The sequence below is a fragment of the Ostrea edulis genome, chromosome 5 (genome assembly GCF_947568905.1).
Source record: "Ostrea edulis chromosome 5, xbOstEdul1.1, whole genome shotgun sequence".
Classification (NCBI taxonomy): domain Eukaryota; kingdom Metazoa; phylum Mollusca; class Bivalvia; order Ostreida; family Ostreidae; genus Ostrea; species Ostrea edulis.
Window position 1 is genome coordinate 8165342 of NC_079168.1, and position 27812 is coordinate 8193153.

General features: G+C 36.0%; 4 protein-coding genes across 5 annotated transcripts; 3 read left to right on the forward strand and 1 right to left on the reverse strand.

The window, feature by feature from the left end:
- The first annotated feature begins 2806 nt into the window (after nt 1-2806).
- Nucleotides 2807-4936, forward strand: LOC125650014 (circumsporozoite protein-like). Its single transcript, XM_048877953.2, has 3 exons — nt 2807-2889; nt 3933-4679; nt 4850-4936. The coding sequence occupies exons 2-3, from the start codon at nt 3936-3938 to the stop codon at nt 4856-4858; spliced, it is 753 nt and encodes a 250-aa protein (XP_048733910.2). The 5' UTR covers nt 2807-2889; nt 3933-3935; the 3' UTR covers nt 4859-4936.
- A 4443-nt stretch (nt 4937-9379) lies between these two features.
- LOC125650010 (glycine-rich protein 1-like) lies at nt 9380-11400 on the reverse strand. Its single transcript, XM_048877949.2, has 3 exons — nt 11306-11400; nt 9644-10324; nt 9380-9473 (listed from the first exon to the last, which is right to left on the reverse strand). Exons 1-3 carry the CDS (start codon nt 11363-11365, stop codon nt 9465-9467), a joined length of 750 nt encoding a protein of 249 aa, XP_048733906.2. The 5' UTR covers nt 11366-11400; the 3' UTR covers nt 9380-9464.
- Nucleotides 11401-16980: 5580 nt separating this feature from the next.
- Nucleotides 16981-18604, forward strand: LOC125650012 (circumsporozoite protein-like). Of its 2 annotated transcripts, XM_048877951.2 has the most exons (3): nt 16981-17087; nt 17635-18369; nt 18523-18604. In XM_048877951.2, the coding sequence occupies exons 2-3, from the start codon at nt 17638-17640 to the stop codon at nt 18529-18531; spliced, it is 741 nt and encodes a 246-aa protein (XP_048733908.2). In that variant the 5' UTR covers nt 16981-17087; nt 17635-17637; the 3' UTR covers nt 18532-18604. The 2 variants fall into 2 exon arrangements, with proteins under 2 accessions (XP_048733908.2, XP_056023135.1); XM_056167160.1 differs by having other exon boundaries at nt 17001-17087; nt 17635-18604.
- Nucleotides 18605-25083: 6479 nt separating this feature from the next.
- On the forward strand, nt 25084-27558 carry LOC125645511 (zinc finger MYM-type protein 1-like). The gene has a single exon (XM_048871060.1). The coding sequence runs from the start codon at nt 25084-25086 to the stop codon at nt 27556-27558; it is 2475 nt and encodes an 824-aa protein (XP_048727017.1).
- Nucleotides 27559-27812: the final 254 nt, after the last annotated feature.

The window sequence follows — 27812 nt, forward strand, 5'->3', positions numbered from 1 at the left end:
TGCAATTATTATTAAATATATTATTGGATTAGATAAATTAGGATACGTCACATTATTGACAACTAGGCCTAGGCCTACTGTCACGGGTGCAATTCGAAAATAATTTTTTTTAATGAAATTCATACTGGAAATCCCAATACTTTATTTCAATAAAGCAATTTTATTATCATCATTTTTTTTTTAAAATTGTGATCTACTCGTCGTTAGGAGGTGGGAGCACGGCGTTTATAATTTAAACTGGACGTATTGATGTAATCCGTTCGTTAAAAATAATGAAAGCATTATAATTCAATTAAAAATTATGAAACACAATATTTTATTATATACAATTAAACGTTTAATTATATTAGATCTTTAAATTTTTTGTAAATCTACCAGTTGGTAGAAACTGGGAGCACAATTTATATGTTATTACAAGGTAAAGGTCAGTTGGTGCGAGTGTGTATTGAATTTGAAGACCAGAACGGAATGCATATGCTGTAGGCCTAGCAGTGCTTAGCTTCGATATAAACATTTTCTCGTAGTTTATCTGGGTCTCTGTCCAGATGCATTTTCATAAAGCACATGGACAATGGCTACTGGTTTTCTTATGGAAAAGTCCTTGCGCCGACAAAAAATATTCACGTCTTTTCCTTCATACCTCAAAACCACTAGTACATTCTTAAACGGCACAAAATACCCTAATGTAATGTTATTTACCATCTGTTAACGTAATAATTGGTCTTTTTGTCGATTAAATTTAATCTATTTATAAGATGGCTAACGACTGTTTTCAAACCGTCGCATGGAAGGTGAAGATAACGAACAGTTATCAATTTCATAACTCTTATAAGCAATACAAAATACAGAGTTGGGCAAACACTGACCCCTGGATATACCAGAGGTGGGATCAGGTGCCAAGGAGGAGTAAGCATCCCCTGTCGACCGGTCACACCCGCCGTGAGCCCTATATCTTGATCAGGTAAACGGAGTTATCCATAGTTAAAAACAGTGTGCCAAGGAGGGCCTAACAATCGGTATGAAACACGTCAGACAGCATTTGACTTAATGATAGGTTGTATTGGCAAACTAGATCGTGATTGATCACTGTTCGTTATCTTCACCTTGCTTATAACGCACATGACGTCAAACATAATGTCACTTGAAATATAGAAGTAAATATGCATATCGCAAAAATTTGAATTTCATTGCTTTTAATCTTGAAAACTACGCAAAATATTTTATTTAAACCACATGTAAAGTATTTTTAGGCATGAAGAGAATTAATAAGTTTTGAAACATGCGATGCGTCCTTTAAATTGTTATGTGAATAAACCTAATTGAACCAGTTAATCTATTGAAGACGACAACCATCTTTACAATAAATACTACTTAGTTATCAAAAATTAGTTATGTCAATGTTAATTTTAATGCAGACGGATACTTTGAGGTTGATGTTCATTTACCTGAATTCTATTATATTTCAGACGAGCGGTCGCTTTGTAACCGGGAGGTCGTTAGTTTGAGCCCCGTTCTTGTCATGGCCGTGTCAAACCTAAGACGAAAAATATAGTAGTGATTGCTTCTTCGCCAAACAGGTATCAAGGTTTTGAATCACGATTCTGTCTCATATGACCTTGAAAACGTAGCTCCCATGTTGCGACAGGCGTTGGTACATTAAATAATCCTCAGTGCCATGGCCCTGAGCGCTAAACATATGTCTAAATTTGTGGTACTTAACTTAAAGCTGGAGACGTTTCAATATGAGTAAATAATTCTCGACGAGAAGTAAAACAAGCAAAACATATTTTAGAACCCTCTACATCCATCTACCAGATATGTGAATTAAACGTTGTTGAGGATGCATATAAATCGAAGCAGAAATCTTAAATAAATAGATATAACATCCAATTATTCCAAAATGAATCTATTACCTGCTTCCGAGATTGCACACAAATTATGTTTATGTTCTAATTCGTTCCACTCAAACGAACATAAATTATTTACAATATAACAACACACATGTTAAGAGAAAGAAGTGCTGATATGCTCGCATTTATTAAACGTACAAATATATTACAGTTTTCATTTCAACTTCATCTGTAATAATAAAAAATACATATTAGTAGAAGCACATGCTGCGTTCATAACTAAAACAATATCGTAACTTTGTGCAAACTGTGTGTGTGTGTGTGTGTGTGTGTGTGTGTGTGTGTGTGAATGCGGCAAAGAAAAGCCTTCGAATGAGGAAGATTGTGCTTTGCTTGAATACCTGTTTTACGGTTGCATGATGAAAATAGTAACCAATGGTAGTGGCTTTAATTTAACTCATAATAAAACACGTGTTCTAGAAGATATGATAAATTAATTTATATAGAACTGAAGAGACATGATATCAAAATGTTTCAAAATCAATATTTATTTCTTTGCCTGAACTTACTATGAATTTTGTTCCTCAAAATCATTTTGATACAGAAAGAAAGAAAAGAAAACAATCAAAAAAGGAACAAAAAAAAAACACCGAAGAAAATAAAATACTGATTCATTGTCATAGAACTGGTCATGCCAATATACAGACTCGTCTGACCAAAGAAATGAAAAGCGAATGCAGTTTTCAACCTTATTGTTCTTTCTGTAAATCAGCATTGGTTTATGGTTTGATAATGAACATGCACTTTTTAAGAAAAAATGCTGCACTAATTGTTAACGGTTGCAATTTTATTTTGAATATTTTTTTAAATCCAGAATTGTTACTGTCAATCTCAAAATTATTTCCTTGACAATTAAACCACACAAAGACAAGCACAATGATGACCCTTGGTGATGACAAAGCGATTCCTGCAGTATATATAGTGGTCACAGTCTCCGTACTGCACGTCATTCAGCAGAGTGAAGTCCAGCCAAACCAAGGTAAGACTAAATTCATTCAACACTACACAGTATATGTATACTTATATTGAAATTCATCTACATTGGTCATCGGAGTAAAAGCAAACAAAGCTGATGGAAAATCTGTACGATTATGATCTTTTTTTTTTATCTTGTACTTGATAACAAATGTATTTAATCCAAACAAAATGACTTGTCTAATTATTCAAACTTGAAGAATTCACTTTTCATACAATCCACGATAATTCGAAAAATGAGAATCGCTAATTAAGTTTGTCCTACAATCCGAGGGTGATTCACAAACTACATATCTACACTGTGCACAAGTTCTGTTTTGAGTGTGGCGTTAAGGTCAATTTTCTGCAATATCTAAACCGATAATGTGGTGTTTGTAGCATCGTTGGCATCAGCAATTTATTTTGAAATAAAAGGAAATGTGTGAAAATATTTTTATTCAAATGTTTTGATTAGATACAAACCGTTTCGTTTCCATTCAGGAATATTAAATAAAAGTGAGCAACTCTGTAAGTTCATATTCTAATATTAAACTCCGTATTGAAAACTAATAATTCTAATGTTTACATTTCCAATGTAATTGCCTTTGATGTTTTTACAAATGACAATTATGATCATTTTCAAGGCGTTGTAGTTGTAAGCCATACCTATCAGAATATAAATAAAAATTGTGTAGATATTTCAATGCCCTGAAAATTAGAAATGAAAGTAAATAGATCGGGTACATTAATATAAGTATATATGACATTGAAAAATTCAAGTGTTCTCATAAATGAAATTTATTTATCAAAAATCAACGACGTATGTGGGAAATCTTAATTTCACATTAGGTAAACCTTGTTTGGTATACGTTTTAGGACCAGACTTGGAATTCTCGAATAAGTCTGAAATTCATACATGGATTTGAATTATCCTTGATTTGAACAGTCGAAAAAAATCTCAGACTTAAGTGTAAGTTTCGACTTAAGTTTCTTTCAAGAAATCCAGGACAGGAAGGAATTTTATGACACCTTATCCTTTTTATTCAATGTCATTGGTTATAATTACAGAATATGCTGAGAATCATCTCCCTCGCCTGTATCGTTGCCTCCGTCCTCGGTGACTATTATTCTGACTACTACCCTAAACATTACGGATACGGCACTGATGACCACTACCCTAAACATTACGGATACAGCCCCTATGGTCCCTATGGTAACGTAAGGGGATTCAACACTGGGTTTATTGGAGGGGTCGGTACTGGAAGTTTCAACACAGGGTTCCTTGGTATTGGAGGTGGATCAGCTGCAGCTAGCGCTGCTGCCGCAGGGAATGCTGCTGCAGCCGCCGCCGCTGCCGCCGGACAGAATTCCGCTGCTGCTGCTGCTGCCGCCGCCGCTAATGGAAACGCTGCCGCTGCCGCTTCTGCTGCCGGTGGAAGCTTAGGCGTTTATCCATTCAACTACATCAATCCTTGGAGCTACTACTCACCATACCACTTCAACTTCCCAAGGTTCCCTTACTACAACCCCTACTTCAGCTACCCACGGTTTGGTCTTGGAGGTGGGTCTGCTGCCGCTGGTGCCGCTGCTGCAGGAAATGGTGCCGCCGCTGCTGCTGCTGCCGCTGCTGGACAGAATGCAGCCGCTGCTGCTGCTGCCGCTGCTGGACAGAATGCAGCCGCTGCTGCTGCCGCCGCCGCTGCTAATGGAAATGCTGCCGCTTCCGCTGCTGCCGCCGCAGGAGGATTCGGGGGATTCAACCACGGCATCCTTTTTGGAGGATCTCGACAAATCTTCGGTAGAAGATCTAGAAAGGTAAGCTATGTGTAATGAAATAAAATATAAACTGCGTGATTGATTGGTGATTTTCGTCTTTCTTTGTCTAATTTAAACGTTTTATATTTCATGAAATACCATTGGTGACATCTCTCATCCGCAATTTTTAGACGCACATTTAGCATCATCATTTGTTTTTACAATTTCAGGTCTATTAACCGGATTTGTTCAACTGACTGTTCTGCTGTGGATTGGATTATTGACCCATTTTCTAAATAAAAGCTCAATATAAAGCATCTCATATTTATGTCTCACAGAGTTCATATATGTTTCTCACAGGTCTTTTCGTATGTCAGTAAATAAAAAAAACAACAACCTGTAAGTACTTCGTTACTAGCTTGAAAATACGGATGTAATTATTTAATTGCTGTTATAAAATTTAAAAATTCAATTCAAAATTAAGGATTATCTCCCTCACGCATAGCTCTTATCCTTTGACGAATTTGACTACACTTTTTTGGCACACTGTTTTCTCCTATAATAGCTCTAAAACTTCATTGTTATTTCGGATTTCAAACATTTCGGTTGAGCATCACTGAAGAGACATTATTTGTCGACATGCGCATCTGGTGCATCAAAATTGGTACCGAATACGTTTTACATTGAATGTATTGAAAGAAACGACATCGCTACACAGAGAACATAACTAGGAAATTGTACAAAATAAAAGTAAGAGAGAAATAGGGATATTTAAATATCGGAGCAAAGCATTGAGCATATTTTGCAAATCAAAGGCTTACCGTGATTATTTAAATATTTTATTTATTTGACTGTGGATTACATGTACTCTGTTTACATGATGAATGCAAGGTGAAGATAACGAACAGTGATGAATCTCATAACTCCCATAAGCAATACAAAATAGATATGTGTAGGGATCAAGGCGGCTGTGACTGGTCAACAGAGGAAGCTTACCCCTCCTATGCACCTGATTCACATGGGTACCAATCGTGCTCTTTTGTAAACTGAGCTGTTTTATATTCTTACAAAGCAGAATTTATTCAAAAACTTCTACTTGAGAAGAAAAATCTCCTTTTGTGGCCTTCAAAGAGACATTTTGTTGAAAGGTAAAGATAACGAACAGTGATTAATCTCATGATTCCTATAAGCAATACAATATATAGAACTGAGCAAACACGAACCCCTGGATACACCAGAGGTGGGATCAGTTGCCAAGGAGGATTAAGCTTCCCCTCTCGACCGGTCACACCTACCGTAAGCCCTATATCTTAATCAGGTAAAAGGAGCTATCCGTAGTCAAAGTCAGTGTGCCAAGAACGGCCTAAGAATTGGTATGAAACACATCAGACAGCTTGGGACCCAATAATAGTTTGGCAAATTAGATCGTTATAACGACCACAGAATTTGCGAAATGCTGACTTTAAACGAGACTGTTGAAACTCCTGCACCATCAACTTGTTTGTCAGTAGCCTGCTTCGATTTAAAAACTGACCATGCGCGGAAAACAAGTTATTGCGTATCGAATCAATTGAGAGATATAAACACCATAAGCAGGGGATGATGGAATATTGCTACATAAATATGGGAAGTTGACGATGGAGAAGTTGAAATCATCTCGAGTTTGCCGTTAATATCTATTTTCAATGAGATATCTAAGTATGAAGCAGAAGTGGAGGACTCTGTAGTGTCTTTTATTTTGAGTTCACTGGGATATATCGAATCGACATATGAATGAAATTATTATTGTTAATAGATAAAACATCGTCGATATATCTAAATGTCGAATTGAAGGCCACAGCAAGATATTTTTTCTTCTCACGTTGGAGTTTTTGATTAAATAAGATATAAACAGGTCAGCTAACAAAGGAGAACAACACATGCTCATGGGAGTTCCAACAGACTGTTGGAAGACTTGATCACCAAAGGCTACGAAGACATTGTCAATGAAGAACTCCAGCATATTTTTTTTATTTGAATTTCAGAGTACTTGTACGTGGAATTAGAATGGTGTTTAAGAAAATAAGCTTTTGGATGACTGATTACTAGATATGAATATTTCCGTTTTCCATGTTTGTTAAAGAAGCAATGTCTATGATGTCAAAAAGTCTAGTCTTTAATTTATCGGGAGGAATGCTCGTTTAAAGTGTTGAAAAGTTAAACATTTTTATGTTGTTTATTTGAAAAAAGCTTTGCAATTTCAAGTTTACTAAAATTTAATTAGAAATTTTTAGAATCCACATTTGATTTACATCACTTCTGGCATATGTAGTCGCACAGTACGTTTGAAGTTTCTCATTCACAGTAGTTAGTAATTTCGTGAAGAACAAAGATAGGGGAATGGTAGATAACTTACTGAAACCAGCAATGTATCTTTGTTTGTAAGGGTTTTTAATGAAGGGTAGGAATCCAGTATGGGTACGGTAACTCATGTTCATTGGACCCATTGACTGTAATATTAAATATGCCTAAATCTGAAGCATGGTGTTGAAGAACTTCATCTTTCGAAATGCTAGTTGGAGTATAAGTACAATTACCAAAAGTGGAATGAATGCCAAGTTTATTTAAAAAGATATCTCGACAACGTGTTATCTATTAACACTAATAATTTTCATTCATATTTGATTCGATATATCCCTGTGAACTCAAAATAAAAGACACCATAGAGTCGTCCACTTCTGTTTCATACTTAGATATTTTATTGATAATAGATATTAACGACAAACAAACGATTCAACTTTATGATAAACGGGATGATTTCAGCTTCCCCGTCGTCAACTTCCCATATTTGTGTAGCAATATTCCATTATCACCTGTATATGGTGTTTATATCTCTCAATTGATTCAATACGCGAGGGCTTGTGTTGCGTATTATCAGATTTTAAATCGAGACAGGCTACTGACAAACAAGTTGATGGTGCAGAGGTTTCAACAGTCTCGTTTAAAGTCAGGATTTTGGAAATGTGTGGTCGTTATAACGATCTAGTTTACCAATACAGCCTATCATTGGGTCAAATGCTCTCTGACTCGTTTCATACCGATTGTTGAGACCTTCTTAGCACACTGATTTTGACTACGGATAACTCCGTTTTCCTGATCAAGATATAGGACTCATGGCGAGTGGGACCGGTCGACAGGGGATGCTTGCTCCTCCTAGAAACCTGATTCCACCTCTGGTATATCCAGGGTTCTACCGAACTCTATCTTGTATTGTGTATAGGAGTTATGAGATTGAAAACTGTTCCTTATCTTCACCTTTCAACTGTAATATTCAGGGATTTTGTTAGTCCAACTCTTAATTTTGTATTCCTTGATAGAGCCATGCGATTGATTATTGTTCGTTCTCATCATATACTCATTAACACAATGGACGACTGTGATTCCACGTGGATCTATCGCATTGGAATATGCTATACATTTTTCGGAGGCAGAAAAAAGGAAGTGTCCCAAAGGTTGATGAAAGCTACTTAAAACTATACTCATTTTTTCTTTTAACACTTTATTTCAGTCACCGATGATTTTTACCAAGTACGCCAAGTTCAGACTATCAGAAAATATTCAAAACATCAAAGGTATTGAAGTTAGAGGTACCCAAAGTTAGGATGAATAATGGTTTTTTTTTATGATGGTACTTTATCTTTTCAGTCTTTCACTACTTATTCTAGCTAAATTTATTTTACACCTTGTGTTGCCGTAATAACTCTCTACGTGGACGACCATAAGGACCACACTCGCTACGCTCACTACAAAACATCTGCTTTTAAATACCAATTAGTTCTAGAAGGAGCTTGTTATGATGATTTACCGACATGCTTTCCTCATTGTAATTCAGAACGAATTAATAATGATAGTTAAAAAAATGAAGTTTTATATTGAAATAGCATTTATCATAAAATCAAAACAATAATGTAAAACAACGATGCAGTACACAATACTGATTAGTGGAAAATCCCATTGTCTGAATATAGAAGACCTACGAATTTAAAGGGAACGGAAAATTTAATTTTTTTCTGCTTTTGTTTGTTGTTTTACATCCCATTCAAGAATTTTTCACCCAAGTGTAGTCCTCACCAGCGTTTGACGAAATAACGAAAATCATGTCAATAGCTGTAACAGCTAGGTTGTTTTAATATCGTGCCAACGCCCGCAAGAGCATTTGCTTTACTGCAGGAAAATCTTTGATATTTTCATTCCTTATAGTACGGATCTTATTCAATCCAAGTAAAATATTTAATTGTAATATCTAAGAAAGCATCAATTAACCCTTTGACTGACCATACTAGTAAAGGTTTTGCTTCACAATAAAACCTTTATGTCAACGTAGTAAAGATTTGATATTTTGGTTCACAGTGGTAAACCTTTAACTCACCATGATGAAATTTGAATAAATCTATCTATCATTCTTAACTGTTGAATTTACAATAGTTAAAATGTTGATGCACCGTCGTGAAACCTTTAATTCACCGCAGTAAACATTTTCATTTTTTGATTCAACATCATAAGATATTTGAATAATCACATTAAACCTTTAATTTGCAAAATATTGCTCAATGCTCTAATTCGATATTCAAAACTCTATTTTCTTTTTTTAAATATAATGTCGCAGTTATGTAGTCTTTTTAGCTATGTCGTCTCCGTCAATGTATTCAATAGAGTTTTGATAATTTGCTGAGATACGAAAATACCTGTGAGAAACATAAATAAACTCTGTGAGACATAGAAATGATATGCTTTATATTGAGCTTTTATTTAGAAAATGGGTCAATAATCCAATCCACAGCAGAACAGTCAGTTGATTAAATCCGGTTAATAGACCTGAAATTGTAAAGACAAATGATGATGCTAAATGTGCGTCTAAAAATTACGTATGAGAGAAGGTACCAATGTTATTTCATGAAATATAAAACGTTTAAATTAAACAAAGAAAGACGAAATTCATCAATTAATCACGCAGTTTATATTTTATTTCATTACACATAGCTTACCTTTCTAGATCTTCTACCGAAGATTTGTCGAGATCCTCCAAAAATGATGCCGTGGTTGAATCCCCCGAATCCCCCTGCGGCGGCAGCAGCGGAAGCGGCCGCATTTCCATTAGCAGCGGCGGCGGCAGCAGCAGCGGCTGCATTCTGTCCAGCAGCGGCAGCAGCAGCAGCAGCGGCACCATTTCCTGCAGCAGCGGCACCAGCGGCAGCAGACCCACCTCCGAGACCAAACCGTGAGTAGCTGAAGTAGGGGTTGTAGTAAGGGAACCTTGGGAAGTTGAAGTGGTATGGTGAGTAGTAGCTCCAAGGTTTGACGTAGTTGAATGGATAAACGCCTAAGCTTCCACCGGCAGCAGAAGCAGAAGCGGCAGCGGCAGCGTTTCCATTAGCGGCGGCGGCAGCAGCAGCAGCGGCGGAATTTTGTCCGGCGGCGGCGGCGGCGGCTGCAGCAGCATTTCCCGCGGCAGCAGCGCTAGCTGCAGCTGATCCACCTCCAATACCAAGGAACCCTGTGTTGAAACTTCCAGTACCGAGCCCTCCAATAAACCCAGTGTTGAGTCCCCTCATATTACCATAGGGACCATAGGGGCTGTATCCGTAATTTTTAGGGTAGTAGTCAGGATAATAGTCACCGAGGACGGAGGCAACGATACAGACGAGGGAGATGATCCTCAGCATTTTCTGTAGATACAACCAATGACATTGAATAGAAAGGATAAGTTGTCATAAGAACCATTCCTGGTCCTAAAATGTATATGAAATAAAGTTTACTTAATGTGAAATTAAGATTACCAATAAACGTTGTTGTAATTTTTGATAAATTTCATTCCGAGAACACGTCAAATTTTGTTTCATGAAATGTGAAGATAACAAGCACTGATCACTTTCATAACTCCTATAATATAAGGATACAAAATAAACTTAATATATCAATGTACCCGATTTATATACTTTTTATTTCTAATGTTTCAGGCATTGAAATAGGCACACTATATACACTGTATATCGAGATTGATATGAGCATTGTTTAAAATTGCAACGCCTTTGTGAAAAATGACTACAATTGCAATTTGTAAAGACAAGAAAGGCAATTACATTGGAAATGAAATATTAAAATCATTAGTTTCCATTACGGGGTTTAATCTTTGAATATTAACTTGCAGAGTTTGGAACTCTTATGTAATCTACATGAATGAAAAAACCCTGGCATGTATCTATTTAAATCATTTAAATAAAGTAATTTCACAATTTTCATTTTATTTCGAATTGATTTGCTGATGTCAAAATCCTAAAGAGACCATATCTTTGGTTTCAGTATCGCAGGAAATTGACCTTAACGCCAGAAGTATATTTCAAAACAGAACTTCAGAACATTGTAAATGTGTTGTGAATTACCCTCGGATTGTAGGTCAAACTTAGTTAGCAAGTTTTGTTTATTCCTAAGTGTCGTCGATTGTATGAAAAGTAAATTCTTCAAGTTTGAATAATTAGATAGGTCATTTTGTTTGAATTAAATACATTTGTTGTCAAGTACAAGATAAAAAATATCATAATTGTACCAATTTTTCATCAGGCTTGTTTGCCTTTGCTCCCATGACAATGTAGGTGAATCTCAATATAAGTATACATACACCGTGTAGTGTTGAATGAATTTAGTCTTACCTTGGTTTGGCTGGACTTCACTCTGCTGAATGACGTGCAGTACGGAGACTGTGACCACATATATATACTGCAGGAATCGTTTCGTCATCACCAAGGGTCATCATTGTGGTGATGTTTGTGTCATTTAATTGTCAAGGAAATAATTTTGAGATTAAAACAAGGTTTTAGCGTAAAATTGCAACCGTTGACAATGAGTGCAGCACTGTTTTCTTAATAAATGCATGTTCAATTCCAAACTATAAACCAATGCTGATTTTAAAAAAAAAGAACAATAAGGTTTAAAAATTTCATACGCTTTACCTTTGTCTGGTCAAGTGAGATTCTATGTGTCATGGCATGACCAGTTCTACAAGTATGAATCAGTAGTTTGTTATCCTTTGCTTTCTTTTTGTATAAGATATTGTTTTGGGTAACAAGACATAATGTGAAAGTTGCGGTATGCTCCATTATGAATTGAGAATGGAAACTAGTTTCTCTTTATTACATGTATAAGCTATTTCAAAACATGGAGTATGTAGTTATCATAGACATCTGCTCCCACCTTTATTGTTTTCACGTGCCCATACTTGCCCTGTTCTTAATTTTACATTTGTTGTGGGGTTTATGAGCTTAATCTTTCTTCGTTATACAGCATATTTTCAAAAGAAAATAAGATGTGAATATATGATTCATAGGAAGTTCCGAAAAATCAATGATATACATGTAAATGTTAATTGATTGATTTTGAAACATTTTGATTTTATGTTTCTTCCTTTCTATTTAAAGATATATATGTAGACTTCTTTGCAATCTCAAAACAAGTTAATCGGTTGATTTTTTAATAATTTGATGTTATGTTTATTTATGATTGATGCTTCGATTTGTATGAGACCGCAAAAATGGCAAATTCACAGTTCTTGTAGATGAATGTAAAAAAGTCTAGCAGAAATGTAGACCTATACTTAAAATTCAGGACCATAGCAGTGGGGGTTCTCCATCATACGAACGCCTGTTGCGACAGGGGTTCTTCGTTTTTCAAGCCATATCCGACAGCTCCTTGATTCTCACTTTTACATACTAACGGTTTGTGAAAGAGCAATCACTATATGTATTCAAAATAGAGAAAAGAGTGTTGGGTATACCTGAAATGGATCAGGTGCATAGGAGCAAGTATTCCCAGTTGAAAAGTCACACTCGCCATGATACCTTTATATCGATCAGGTAAATGGAGTAATTTGTAATCAGAATCAGTGTGTTAAAAACGACCTAACAATCTGTATGAAACACGTCAGAAAGCATGTAACCCAATGAAAAGTTGTATTGGCAAACTAGATCGTTATATCGACCATCAAATGTGCGAAAAGCTGACATGAAATCACTATAACTCAACGTATTTGTCATTTAAAAATTGATCATACACAGAAGAAGTTCCTGTGTATCGAAGCAGAAGAGATATATAAATACCAAGTGCAAGGGGTAATGGAATATTGCTACATAAATATTGGAAGCTGAATGCATCCCATTAGTGATACAGTTGAGTTGTTAGTTTGCCGATAATATCTATTTTCAATAAAATATTTAAGTACGAAACAGATGTGGAAGACTTTGCGGTGTCTTTTATTTCCAGTTCCCTGGAATATATCGAATCTACATACGAATGAAAATTATTGTCAATAGATAAAATGTCGTCGATATATATAAATGTCATGCTGAAGGGCAATAGATTAACTGCTGTTTTACTTTCTCTTCCCCAGGGTTTATTCACACCGTAAGTTACGCTGGTGAGGTATGAAATATCATGGACCTAATTGTGCGCTTGAAATTATGAAATCTAATACGAAATATATGAAGGTGCATCATTGACATTCGAAACATAGGTTTGTGTATAGAAGAACTCTTCTGACATATTTAACGCCATTCCTGGTAGAATGTCGTAAAAAATGAACAGTGTGTTGAATAGTAAAACTTTTACTGAATTGCTCCTTTACGAACATGATTCATTTTCTCCACTATTTACAGTAGAAATTCATTAACGGACGCTTATACTTCCTAGGCACCTACTCCCACTTTTGGAGCGAGGAGCTTGTTTTGCCGTAATCTTAATTTTAAATTCTTTATGGGAATTATGAAATTGATCACTGTTTATTATCTTCACCTTCTCGTGGTCATTAGGTGTATTGATCGCTTGTAGCTTCTTTCCTTCAAGTGTATCTGTCTGAAATATTTTAAATTTAATTGTGTAGTTTCCTAAGACATTGAAAGGAAAACGAAATTGATGATGATTAGCAATGATAGCTAAATGATGAAAGTGAATTTTGGATTCAAAACCTTACCGGGAATTTGAATGTTTTGTTGCTATATGAACCATTGTTCTTTTCGGGAAACATGTTCTGTTGGAAATTCCATTTTGAATACATTACATGTGAAAAGAAGACAAAGAAACGAAAGAGGGATAGTTCTCTGCTTTTCTCTCTTTCTTTCTCTCTTTCATTACAAAAATCTTTAATTGTTATTTCTATCTCAAACTTTTTTCTGAATTCTTCCATATTCTTCTGAGACTATAATAAAACGTATCGTCATTAATATTTTTACACGAAAGTGATGTTGGAATATCGAAATTGTTTCCACGTGTAACAATGTAATGAATACTGCACAATACGGAGATCAGTTTTATGCGTACAAGACGCCGTGAGGCACTTAATTATTTCATTGGATAAAGTTAATTATGGAAGTTTTTCCATAGAGATAAAAAAGAAGCACAAATGTATCATAACATAGCTTATAAGAGTTATGAGACTGCTCACTGCTTTCTTCAGTTTTCATTATATCCTCTTCATATTGAAAACCGCAACATTTATCATGGAGATATATTATTTGTCCAATTGATTACCAGGAAATTAATTTCAACCTACGGCTTTAAAATTTGCTGAGACATACTAAAGAATTGCACAATAATATTATAATGATAGGAATGTAATCTTTTGCTTCACAATTCATTTTCTGAAGTAAAATATTAATCGTGTGAAATTCATGCACATACATATACTACTGAGAGCGGAGAAACTTAATATCTGGGATAGGAATTTTATAATAAAGCCTGATAACTAAGAGTATCTGTATTATGGGAATTTTATGATAAAGCCTGATAACTAAGAGAATCTGTATTATGGAAATTTTATGATAAAGTCTGATAACTAAGAGGATCTGTATTATGGGAATTTTATGATAAAGCCTGAAAACTAAGAGGATCTGTATTATGGGAACTAAGAGTAAGAGTATATGTTTTTTGCTTGATCGTACAAATCTTATTCTATAGACCTACACTGTAACTTTGAAGGAACTATTTACAAAAATTGTAAATATGTAAACTTTGTTGACAGTCACATGGAATTCGCGAATTTTAACCTTTGTAACAAGTTTTGTTAGGTTGGCATACAATGGAATAATGATGTTTTAAATGCACACATGTGATGAATACGAACAAAGGAATCAGAAGTTGATATTTTACGGCCTTACAGAATTCTATGCAATGTGTCAGTGTAGCCTTTTAAAATAAAGAAACAGAAGATAAGAAAACATATAAATACAGTGCAGTTTGAAGGATTAACAATAAAAAAAGTTACCAAAGAAATGCAGTGAACTACAATATAGCAGATCATTTAAGCCAGAAAATGTTACTGTTATCGTTTCTTTTCTTTCTTTTGCATTGTATTTGTGTTTCTAAGGTCTAATACAGGAATAGATAAATTCAGGGGGAAAAAAACAAGGATGCATGGGCAAGTGTTCAGACCATGGACTTCATAAACGTTCTGTTTCATTAACATCAATACAACCTATCACTGGATCAAATGCTGTCTGACGTGTTTCATTCCGATTGTTAGGCCGTTCGTGGCACAATGATTTTGGCTACAGATTACTCCGTTTACCTGATCGACATTGGGTTCACATAAGGTGTGAATTTCATATAGCAATTACAAGATATATATATATATATAATGCACTCGTTTTATCTCATGACAAAGAAGCTACATGTAGATACACGTGGAGAGGTTGTAAATGAACAGAAATTTTAAAATAAACTAGCTTACATATTCATATTCGGACATTATACCATATATCTGGATTTTTTTCCGCGTCATGTTTTTTCCGCAAATCGGAACCTAAAACAGTAGAATATTAAATTTACACGAATCAAATTTTCACTAGTTCAAAGTCATAGCGAAAATATAATTCACGATTATTTAAACTTAAAGAAGAAATTGGGGGGAAATCCAGCATTTGTACGTATAACTCGTAATGTTTTATGCAAAAATTCAGTCAATGAAACGATTTACAGGATTTCTGAGTTACTCTCGCAATTATAATCAAATTTCAATAAGGATGATATTCCTGCTTGTGTGAATCCATCTCTGACGATCTCGGGTTTTGTTCGCACGTAATCATAGAGCTTTGTCAGCCATTTTGCTCCAAGTGGCTTCATCCGGGTGAGATAAATCGAACTTCACCTCGTCAATTTCGGAAGAAGCACTCAGCTGATCACACTCCTGTGCTGCGAACCAGTTTTCAAAAACAATGTTGCACTTTTGTTTACACTCTAGTATATTGTAAATATGTACAATTTGGCGGTATAGTAACATAAGTCACTGTTCGTTAGCTATAATGGTACTCATACAAAATATTTATCGATAATTTTCAGTTTAAAACGGCCATTAACCATGTACCGTTACATGTATGTAAAACTTAATATACAGTACCAATTTTGATGCACCATAGGCGCATTTCGACAAATATCTCTTCAGTGATGCTCAAGCCGAAATTTTGGAAATTCGAAATAACAATAAACTTGTAAGAGATAAAGTAAAACCAGAGTGCCAAAAACCGGAGCCAAATTCGTCCAAGGAGTAGCTCCGGTATAATTATACATTGATTGAAGCTAAGAACCTGGCCCATTTAATTAGCTTGTCCTTTATTAAATAAACACCGAGGCTTACATACCTGTTCCCTGGCGCTCATCGGATATAGGGGGAAACAAAGCACACTGAACACAGAACTTTCACCATATTACAAAATCAAAACTTTGAAATAAATTTACGCGGATTTATATTCCACGATTCGGAAATCGTCGCGAACAAAGCGGAAATTTAATTCACGCGGAAAAAACCCTGATATATGGTATATTAATTACAATAGGGCAATGAAAATGTGGATGTCCTTCGTTTGAACGAAAATCATCAATTTGTATTTTCTACAGGGTAGTTAGGTTAGAGTAAACGTATTCATTTCACGGTTAGGAAAAAGCAGACTTTACAAGAATAACGAAGGAATTGGTAATGATACCTTGTCTTGCGTTTTGTAATGCTGGCATAATATTTATAAATTTTGCAACCAACAAGAACGATTGACATCCAAAGTTTTAAACAACATTAAGCACTACATATAAAATACAATGATGATGGTAATTGGTGGAAAATGAAAGTGAAGAAACTGGCGGTTTCAAAGTCCTTGTTTCATGCCAATGTTATTACAGGGACTTGAAACAGATTCATATTCCAAAAACCTACCACATAATTTGCATATTATTGACATGCAGTTAAAGAAGTATTTCTAAATCCAAACCTGCCATTTTGTCAATCAAAAAAAATTTATTTCCTCGATAATTAAGTCGCTATTAATAACGGTAAAAACTGAAACCACACGTATACCTCTGCCCCCGTGACGTAATATTTGCTGTGTATAAATAGCGAGCTCCTTTGCATTATCTGTACGACACGGCAGTTGCACAGTGTAGTCCAGACCCACCACGGTAAGAGTATAATCAACATTGAAATCTACTTTGAACAAAATCATTTTATATTTCCAATGTTTTTGCCTTAGTTATCTTTATAAAAAAAACCACCCCATAATAATAGCATTTTACTTATGAAAGAGTTTCAGTTGTGACAACGCACGTATGGATCTTGATAAATATAGCACATCTATTTTAACGACTAGAGATTCCAACAGAAAGGAAAGTGTTATGTAGATATTTAAAACAAAATTATTTTTGAAAATGCATGAAGGTATGAAATGCACTGTTTTACGCTGGTATTCATTCAAAATTGAAATGCATTTCTTAAATGATTCGTCATATCTACAGCTACAATAAGAGAGTTTCAGCTTAATATCCTTCAGAGATCGAAATGATGATTTTCATTCCCCATATACTATTTTCGAGATTATTGTTCATTAATAGCTTTTTCTTTGTTTTGTAGGGTTTTTCCTTTATCTTCAAGGCTCATATTGCCTGAATGTTCTTGAATTCATAGATAAATATAGATTTAAAAATTAATGTAATTGGTTATGATTTACAGAAAATGCTGAGAATCATCTCCCTCGCCTGTATCGTTGCCTCTGTCCTCGGTGACTACTACCCTAAACAATACGGATACGGCAATGATGACTACTACCCTAAAGGCTACGGAAACGTCCCCTATAGTCCCTATGGTCCCTATGGTCCTTATGTTCCTTATGGTCCTTCTGGTAACGTGGGAGGATTGAGCGCTGGAGGTTTGAACACTGGAATTATCGGCTCTGGAGGTTTGAACACTGGGATCCTTGGTGTTGGAGGTGGATCAGCTGCTGCTGCCGCCGCCGCAGGAAATGCTGCTGCTGCTGCCGCCGCCGCAGGAAATGCTGCTGCTGCCGCCGCTGCTGCTAATGGAAACGGAGCTGCTGCTGCAGCTTCTGCCGCTGGTGGAAACTTCGGCATTTCTCCATACAGCTCCTACTTCCCTGGGAACTACCCAATCTACTACCCAAACTACTACCCACAATACTTCTCACAATACTCCCGCATTAACCCCTACTTAGGCTTCCCACGGTTTGGTCTCGGAGGAGGGTCTGCTGCCGCTAGCGCCGCTGCTGCTGGAAATGGTGCCGCTGCTGCCGCCGCCGCCGCTGGACAGAATGCTGCCGCCGCCGCCGCCGCTGCTGCTGGTAATAGAAACGCTGCCGCCGCTGCTTCCGCCGCAGGTGGATTTCGTGGATTCAACAATGGCATCATCTTAGGAGGATCTCGACCTATCTTCGGCGGAAGAACTCGCAAGGTGAGTTATTCATCAGATACACTGTCTACTGAAATAAAATGATGAAAATTGGTTCAAAATATGATAAACATCTCTTTTATTTTAAATGCAAGTATTAATAACTGAAAGAATGTTAAATATACGTAACATTGTTTTTCTTTTTGATTATTTCAGGTTTACTAAATCAATTCCTTTGGAACGTTATTTAATGGTATACATTGTCATCTGTTTGTCTGAATAAATAATGTTAAACAAATAATTGTCTTCGTTTGTTTTAAAACCTTTCTACATGAAAGGCGAAGATAACGAACAGTCATTAATCTCATAACTCCTATAAGCAATACAAAATAGAGAAATGGGCAAAAATAAACCCCTGGACACACCAGAGGTGGGATGAGGTGCCTAGGAGGAGTAAGCATAGCCTGTTGACGGGTCACACCCGCCGTGAGCCCTATATCTTGATCAGGTAAACGGAGTTATCCGTAGTCAAAATCAGATGCCAAGAACGGCACTCGATGATAGGTTGTATTGGTTAACTAGATCGTTATAACGACCATACAATTTGCAAAATGCTGATTTTAAACGAGACTGTTGGAACCCCTGCACCAGCAACTTGTTTGTCAGTAGCCTGCTTCGATTTAAAAACTGACCATACGCAAAACAAATTCTTGCAGTTGAGGGATGTAAACACCATATGCATGTGATAATGGAATATTGCTACATAAATATGGGAAGTTGACGATGAAGAAGTTGAAATCATCCCGTTTGTCATAAAGTTGACATTTTAATTTGCCGTTAATATCTACTTTCAATAAAATATCTAAGTATGAATCAGAAGCGGACGACTCTGTGGTGTCTTTTATTTCGAGTTCACCGCGATATATCGAATCGACATACATGTATGAATGAAAATTATTAATGTTAATCGATAATACAGCGTCAATATATCTATTTATCGAATCGAAGGCGACAGCAAGATATTTTGTTTTCACGTAGAAGTTTTTTTTAAAAATAAGTTCTGCTTGATAGAAATATAAAAACAGGTCAGCTAACAAAGGAGGACAATTCGTGTCGATGGGGATTCCAACAGACTGCTGATTTAGGACTAGACTTACGATGTCTTATTCTGTAAATCAGTTATAAGAGTTAGGAGATTGGTCACTGCTCGTTATCGTCGTCTTTCATTCAAACACACGGAATGCATCTCAGTTAACATTTTTCAGGAACATCCATAGGCAGGGTTTTGGAGGTTTGAAAATTTATTACATGTAAGACGTAAGATAAACTTAAGTGAGAAATTACATAGGTGTACGTTTGTAGTTTTGTACAACATGTACAAATAATTCAATAGATATCCGGTTGTAGTATGTATTGTGTATCTATATCATTATTCACTATTCATTTCTAGAGATTGGTCTGACTATACATTCATCTACAGTGCGGTTAGAAAAGCTTACCCGTAGCTGATAGAAATTGCAAGTAATACCCGATATATGATTTTTTTTAAAAAAGTATTCATGGATTTTAAATTCCCCGTATCAAAAGATTTTACTTTGTCAATGATAGCACATGTAACATGCTCTCATTGTGCCTAAATATATCATATTGAAAAATTTATTGAGGTAAAATGAAATACGGAAAAAATTGAGTGAAATATCCCAAAATATTTCAACAAATCGTATCTATCAATAATATTACAGTGTAGATGCATTAAAACAAACATGCGTACTATCAGTCGTTTTTTGTTTAGTAAACCCGAAGTGATGAAAGAATCAGAGAGGTTACAAGATGAACATGTATTGGTTCCAGTTGACAACATTGTTCAATATTACAACTGTATTTCAAATTAACCACGTTTGATGACCCTACTTATACTCCAACTTCCCTCTCCAAAGACGAAATTTCTCAAAAATCATGTGTGAGTTTTAAACACATTTAATGTCCTGGTCAGCGAAACAAATAAACGTGAATTACCGTATTTATTTATACTGCTTTCCAAAACTACACAATGCCCTTATCAACAGAGATGCATTGTAGGAGACAGAAAAAGTTCTACAGAGTCCCTATCTTTGCTCCTCAAAAAATATTAACTGCTGCGAAGGAGAAACATCAGATGAATAGTGCTACGATATATGTAAGAGGTGGTGTACATCAAATGCGGGTTCTCTAAACTTCCAAAGAATGCTTAATAAATTTGAAATCATAACTTTTCTCCAAATGCACGGCATCAAAAGTTTCCAGCACTTTACAGGACAGGGATGCTTGCTCCTCCTGGTTCCATCTCTTGTGTACAGTGGTCCGTGTTTGCCCAACTATCTATTTTGTATTGCTTATAGGAGTTATGAAATTGATCACTGTTTTTTTTTCCATCTCCACCTTTCATTAAGGAGAGGATTATTGACATCATAGACAGATGTTTCTTTAATACAAAATGAACACGGAAAATATTCGTCTGCTGTGCTAAGACATCCAAGATATTACTTTGATAAACACTACTATCGTTCTACGCATAACTGCTCTAAAGTTGATACTCCGTTTACCTGATCCAGATATAGGGCTCCGCTCATGTGAGAGGTTAACAGGGGATGTTTACTCATCTTAGGAACCTGATTCCACCTCTGATATATCCAGGGGTCCGCGTTTGCCTTTCTCGAAATTTTATATTTGTTATAGGATTTATGAGATTGATCACGGTTCGTTATTTTCACACAGTCATCGAAAATATCTAGCTTATTGATAATATCTATGTAATCTTTGGAATTCCCATTGGCACAAATTGTACTCCATTATTAGATTACCAATGTATGTATTCTTATGATGCAGAATTTATTCAATAGCTTCTGCATGAGAAGAAATATTATCTTGCGGCAGCCTTCAACTCGTTATATCAACGATATTTTATGAATTGATAAAACCCATTTTTGTTTATATGACGATTTGATAGATCCTAGTGAGTTCAAAATAAAAGACAACACAAAGGTATCAACGTATGCTTCATATTTGGATATTTTCTTTAACATAGATGCTAACGGGAACTAGCAACTCAAGTCTATGGCAAATGGGATGAATTCATCTTCTCTATTGTCAGCTTCCCATATTTGTATTAGGGGCCTCCGTGGCCGAGTGGTTAGAGCTTTGCGCTCAATATCACACGGCCTCTCACCTCTGGTCGGCACGGGTTCGAATCCCGCTCGTGCCGGTGTTGTATAGCAGCCTTTCCTCCTAGCCATCTTTCCCCCCGGAGAAATGGCTATATAGTTGATCCCCCCCCCCCCCCCCACGGAGATGTGGCTATATAGTAGGATTTTCCCCCTTTTAAAGCTAGATGACCCCCACGGAAAACCTACTTTATAGTAGATTTTCCCCCTTCTTCTCATTCCGGTTACGTTTATGGCGGACCATTCCCATACATATTCTTTCCATTCTGAAATTAATCCTTTTTTTTGGCTATTCATTTCTTTTATATCTTAAATGGATAGTTAATTTCCAAATTCCCTTGATTGGGATTTTTGGAAATATATATTAATTCAACAAACATCGTTTCATACAGTCGAATGTTATGTAAAACAATAATATACGTATTTAGAATCTAAAATCAGAATAGTTCGTGCTTTTAAAACAGCACCTATTTAGGCAACTCAGAATTTGTTAAATTAAACAGATAAGTATATATCGTTCGAGGAATCAAAATTGACTCTCTCCAATTGATAAACACAAAAACTTTTCATACAGATAGTGGAGTAAACTTTTGTACAATTATATTGGTTGGCTACCCCTGGTTCCAAATTCCCGCTACTAAGGAATGAACTCGCTCTCTCGCTAGACATGATTCTTTACACCTCTTTAGGGGGAAGTAGGATTTTTCAATTGAATTAGATGTTTTAGAGAGGAAACTGTTCCCCCAACTGTTCTCGGGTCATTGGTGGATTAATATATGTGAATATGTTATCGATATAATCGTAATTATGCATCTGGTGCATCAAAATTGGTACCGTATAAGTTTTACATTATACCAGGCGGTGCAACTCAGTCCCAGCTGTACTGTCAGTACTTTGATTTATACATATTCGTTTACATAATTTCTCCATAGATGAATTTATTTTGAATCTGACAAATGGACAATGTCATCATATTGCATTCCTATACGAAGAATAATCTGGAAAAGTTTTGATTTTTAGTATGCATTCCTAAAACGTTTTTAGCTCGTTCAATTGAGCTTTTCTGATCACCTCTTGTCCGTCGTCTGTCTGTAACCTTTCCACATTTTCGACGTCTTCTCCAGAACAACTGGACCAATTTCAACCAAACTTGGCACAAAGTTACCTGGGATAATGGGGATTCAAGGTTATTTAAATGAAGGGCCACAATAACAGCAAAATAGTAAAAATGCATTAACGACTTTTCAAAATCTTCTTCTCCAAAACCACTAGGCCAATTTCAACCAAACTTGGTATAAAGCATTCTTAGATTAAATCTGTTTAAATGAAGGGTTATAGGGCCTCTACAGGGGGATATGATAATCAGATAATACATTTTGTGTTGTTACCTTTGAATTTTTTTTCTGAATCAAAGTACTACTATAATGATAGTTTTGCTCAAGCTTGTTTATTGTTAGAATCTGCTTCTCAGGTGAGCAATGTTGCTTATGGGCCTCTCGTTTTTTTTTTTAAAGTTTCATATAACAATGTTAAAACTCCTGTCCTGCTCAGACATTCATGTGTGTTTCTCTCTGATTTGTAGATTTTATTTAATTTTGTTAATATTCTTTTACAAATAAAATGAAAAAGCGACTATTCTTGAATGTTTCAAACTCATTTCTAGAATGCAACTGGAAATCCTATGAATATTCATCTAAAGCTGAATATAAGAGATTCACTAATTTCCTCCCTATTTCGTCTCCTTGTAAAATGCTAATACCTTGATACTTGAGGAGCCGTTTTGTAACATAAATTACGTAACTGTTCTCCGATACAGTTTAAAGTCTTATATGAACTAAGTATAACATCTTATAAATACCATTTATAATACACATTTTTAGGTGACCTGGATCACTCAGGTGACCTATTGCTATTGGTCTGCGTCAGTCGTCGTCCCTTGTCCATCGTCCGTCCAGTGTTAACAACTTCTCAAAAACTACTACACCAATCTTTACCTAATTTGATATGTAACATCTGTAGGAGGAGGGAACCAGAAAATGTAAATTTCATGACCCACCATCCTAATGGGCCTTAATGTTGGGGTATAAACTGTAAAATTTTTGCAATTCTTTCAAAATCTTCTCTACTCCTGGGCATATAGCAGACTAACTGAATATATAGCAATGATGAGCCAGAATGTCTCTACCAAAATTCAGGGCCGTAACTGCCGATGAGGCAGACGAGGCAACTGCCTCGTCTGATTTTTTGGCAAAAAAGAAAATAAAAGTCAGAGAAAAAGAGGAAATGAAGAGGGAAAATTGAGTAGGAATAGTTAAACTTATAATGACAGGTGTTTACTTCAACTTGATGTGACACTGTCTACATCAATATTGACATCGATCTTTTTGTCGGATTTTTTTCGTCAGTAAACCGGCATTAGTTCTTGAATTATTTATTTCCCGCGAAATCGTGACAGTTCACAGTCCTGAGACCGTGGCTAAATTCAACGGTAAGTGTCAAAACTATAATCATAATTTATTTTCGAGGGGTTCGTCATATCGGACTCTTTCAGTACATAGTGATGCATTAAACTACGCTCTGATAAAATTGACCAGTTACCTGCCAAAGGTCGGTGGCATGTAAAGTAAAATTGGAGTGGTACCCTCCGGGTAATCTGGCTTCCTCTACCGACTAAATGGTATGGCTGAAATACTGCTGAAAGTGACTTAAATCCCATTCAACCAGTCAAACAATCAAATACACCAACGAACGAAGTTCAGAGGTATTCAGTCACGTTGACTGCGCTGTCCGTCTTTCTGTGCTAATTCGCAATCCCCCATTGAATCATGAAAGTTCTGCTGTTATTAATTAAGCTATCGCTTTATGAAAAAAAATCATTGTTTGTATGTCTAATGGTTAGGTCGTATTCGGAAAAAAAAATTGTCGAATGTCCAGATGAAATTTACGGGTAAATGCCACATTATATACTCTTGAAAATCGGTCTGATATTAGTAGCAAATCCTCGGGACCCGATATGATAATAGTGAAATGACCAATATTGTTTTTTATTCTGGTATTGATACACAAAAAAAAGTTAATAATCTGTCGACGACGCCAATTGTTTTCTGGTCTGTTTGTCGTTATTTCATGTGTATTGAACATTTGTATAAAAAAGGAACGGATGTTGTGTTGATTGACATCTAGTAATGACTTCTGCTCAAACCGGTGCTTATTGTTGATGGGATCATTGCGACTTAAATATGAAGAACAACAATAAAAACGTTGTTCCATTGCGATTTTACCATGTATTTTATTGGGTCAGGGACTTTGTCTCATGTACATTTACCCCTTATCCTTCATGTTTTATGCTTCTGTAGTGTTTAATATTTATTTATTTACTGCAATATCGGTATTTTTTTTGGTTTTACCTATGGTTTTATCCTGGGAGAATTTCAGAAATTTCTCACTACATGTATATATAGTATTGATTTATGATTTAATTGTTTGAAAGAGCACTTTGCGAACTGATGATATTGACACTCTAACCGTTATCACGAATTGCACATATTTTGATGCAGGTTATCTGACGCCGGTAGCCATGTCGTTTAAACAGTCAAAACTGGGGGCGTATTTCAGTAAACGCACACCCGAGGAAGATCCACAGGAGCCCCATGATCCATCTAGTTCAACTGATGTTCCGTCACAAGAACCAACTTCCGATATAGATATGCAGGAGCCCTCGAGATCTAGCTCAGAGAATGTTCCATCAACCACGAAAAGTCCGTCACCATCAGATAATCCACAAATGAATTTCACTCATCATGAGGATCCAATAAAATTCATCGATAGAAATCTCACAGAATACGAACGGCAACAATTATTGGAACATAAATGGGTACCAGACAGTAAATTTAGATATCCAGTCAACGAACAAGGCAGGCGGTACAACAATAGCTGGGAAGAAAAAAGACCATGGTTACGGTATTCACTTTCAAACGAAAGTGCATTTTGTGCCTACTGTATTGCATTTCCAGTAACAGTATCAGAAACAAATCCTGAATTTGTAAAGATTGGATTCAGGGATTGGAAAAACGCCATGGGAGATAAACGAGGCGCATTAGACAAACATTCAAAATCAGAAAGACATAAATTATCCCAAGAAAAATGTGAGATGTTTTTGATGACAATTAAAGGTGAGAAGGAACAAGTTACAGAAAGTATTAGTAAAGCACACCAGGAAAAGATCAAGAGAAACAGAGCATGCTTGATATCCATAATAGACGTTATAATAAGACTTGGACATAGAAACATTGCTTTTCGGGGCAACTGGATAAAGGAGGACGGTAAAGAAGACGGCAATTTTCAATATTTTATTGACTGGAAAGCCAAGTTCGATGATGTTCTGAGTTTGCATTTATCGACAGCACAATACAAATATTTGTCGCCAAAAGTTCAAAATGAATTTATTAATTTATGTGAACTGGAAATTCGTGAAGCAATAAGAGATCGTTGTACAGAGTCCGAATTTTTCAGTGTTATGGCTGACGAGACAACAGATGTTTCAGAGAAAGCACAGCTGTCTATTTGCGTAAGATATGTTAATATGGAGGAGGACGGTTACAAAGTCAACGAAGATTTCCTTGGATTTTTAGAAGTTGACCAAACTGACGCACAGACTATTAGTGACGTAATTTTGCATAATCTTGGACAGAATTGGAGTTTCGACCTGACAAAGCTGAGAGGACAAGGCTATGACGGTTGTGCTACAATGTCCGGTGCAATATCAGGAGTCCAGAAAAGAATTCAGGAAGCACACCCGGAAGCAAAGTATTTTGTTCACTGTAATTCACATCGTCTTAATCTGGTAATAGTCAATACATGTAATAAAGTGGTGGAAGCAAGAAATGCGCTTACAATACTTGGTAAAATAACATGGTTTATTTGTGGTGTCAGTAAAAGGAAGGCCATCTTGATGAAAGAGGTACAAGAAGCAAACAAAGACCTAGACTTCGACCTACTGTATGAAAATGAAGACGCCCTTTTTGAAGCTGCAATGAGACAAACCATGATGCCTAAACTGTCTGAAACGAGGTGGACGTCAAGGGTCGACACTCTTTCTTGGCTTTTGGCTCATTATAAGTCCCTTCTGAATGTTCTTGAAACTGTACAGTCAAAATCTAAAGGTCAGGCAGCAGCCGATGCTTCATCATATCATGCTGTATTACTGAAATTTGATTTTATCGTTGTTGTAGTTATGCTACAGTACACGCTTGGCTACATTAGACCATTGTCAATACTTCTCCAGTCTGAGAGTTGTGACCTGGTGAAGGCTCATCAAGAGGCGCGTGATCTTTTGTTGATTTTTCAAGGAATAAGGTCTGATTCAGATAGAAAGTTTCATGATCTGTATGAGAGAAGCGAATCGATCGGTGATGAAAATAATGTTGTGCCAACAAAGCCACGAATCGCACAACGGCAAAGACACAGAGCAAATGCACCAGTTGAGAGTATAGAAGATCATTATCGTGTTAACTACTTTCTTCCTTTTATTGACCACATCATTTCACATTTGAATTCCCGATTTCCAGAAGAACTGAAAGCCATTTTCTATGGCAATTACCTAGTTCCAGCCCTTTTGAATAAGATCAATCCGGAAATAGTAAATGCAATGAAAACAGAGTACATGAATGACTTACCACATCCAAATGATCTACAACAAGAAATTGACAGATGGGCAGCAACATGTGTCCGCGCAAACTTGCAGTCTGTAAAGACACTTACAGACTCGATTAAGTATGCCGATGTGGAATTGTATCCAAATATTCATGTAATATTAAAACTACTTCTGACATTACCGGTCGGTTCTTGTGCGTGCGAGAGATCGTTCTCAGCTTTGCGGCGTTTAAAAACATGGTGCAGGGCAACGATGACTGAGAATCGACTGTGTGGTTTAGCCATGTTGCATGTTCACCGTAATGACAATGCAGGGAAAGTGAGTCCAGAAGCTGTGTTAAAAAGATGGGATCTCAGTGGAACTAGAAAGATCGAACTTGCATTCACAGACACTGACTAATTAATAAAAATTATCAAACAAATCAAGATGTGTTAATATTTTTAGTGAAGCTTTGACAAGAGACATTTGTTCTGCTTGCTATCAAATGGCTAATCCTTAATTTAATATAAATGTTATATTATAGGATATATGTTTAAAATGAAGACAAGCACCTTTGTCTTTGACACCATATTACGATTCTTTACATAGTACAAATGAAACACAAACATGATAAATTGGGATTTAAAAAGTGTCATTTTCAGTCGTAAAGTCAA

Bases quoted from the DNA above. Each gene is read 5' to 3' on its own strand.
- LOC125650014 (XM_048877953.2), top strand. From the start codon at position 3,936: ATGCTGAGAATCATCTCCCTCGCCTGTATCGTTGCCTCCGTCCTCGGT.
- LOC125650010 (XM_048877949.2), bottom strand. From the start codon at position 11,365: ATGTGGTCACAGTCTCCGTACTGCACGTCATTCAGCAGAGTGAAGTCC. The intron at 10,325-11,305 runs GTAAGACTAAAT...TTGTATCTACAG, and splicing joins TGAAGTCCAGCCAAACCAAG to AAAATGCTGAGGATCATCTC.
- LOC125650012 (XM_056167160.1), top strand. From the start codon at position 17,638: ATGCTGAGAATCATCTCCCTCGCCTGTATCGTTGCCTCTGTCCTCGGT.
- LOC125645511 (XM_048871060.1), top strand. From the start codon at position 25,084: ATGTCGTTTAAACAGTCAAAACTGGGGGCGTATTTCAGTAAACGCACA.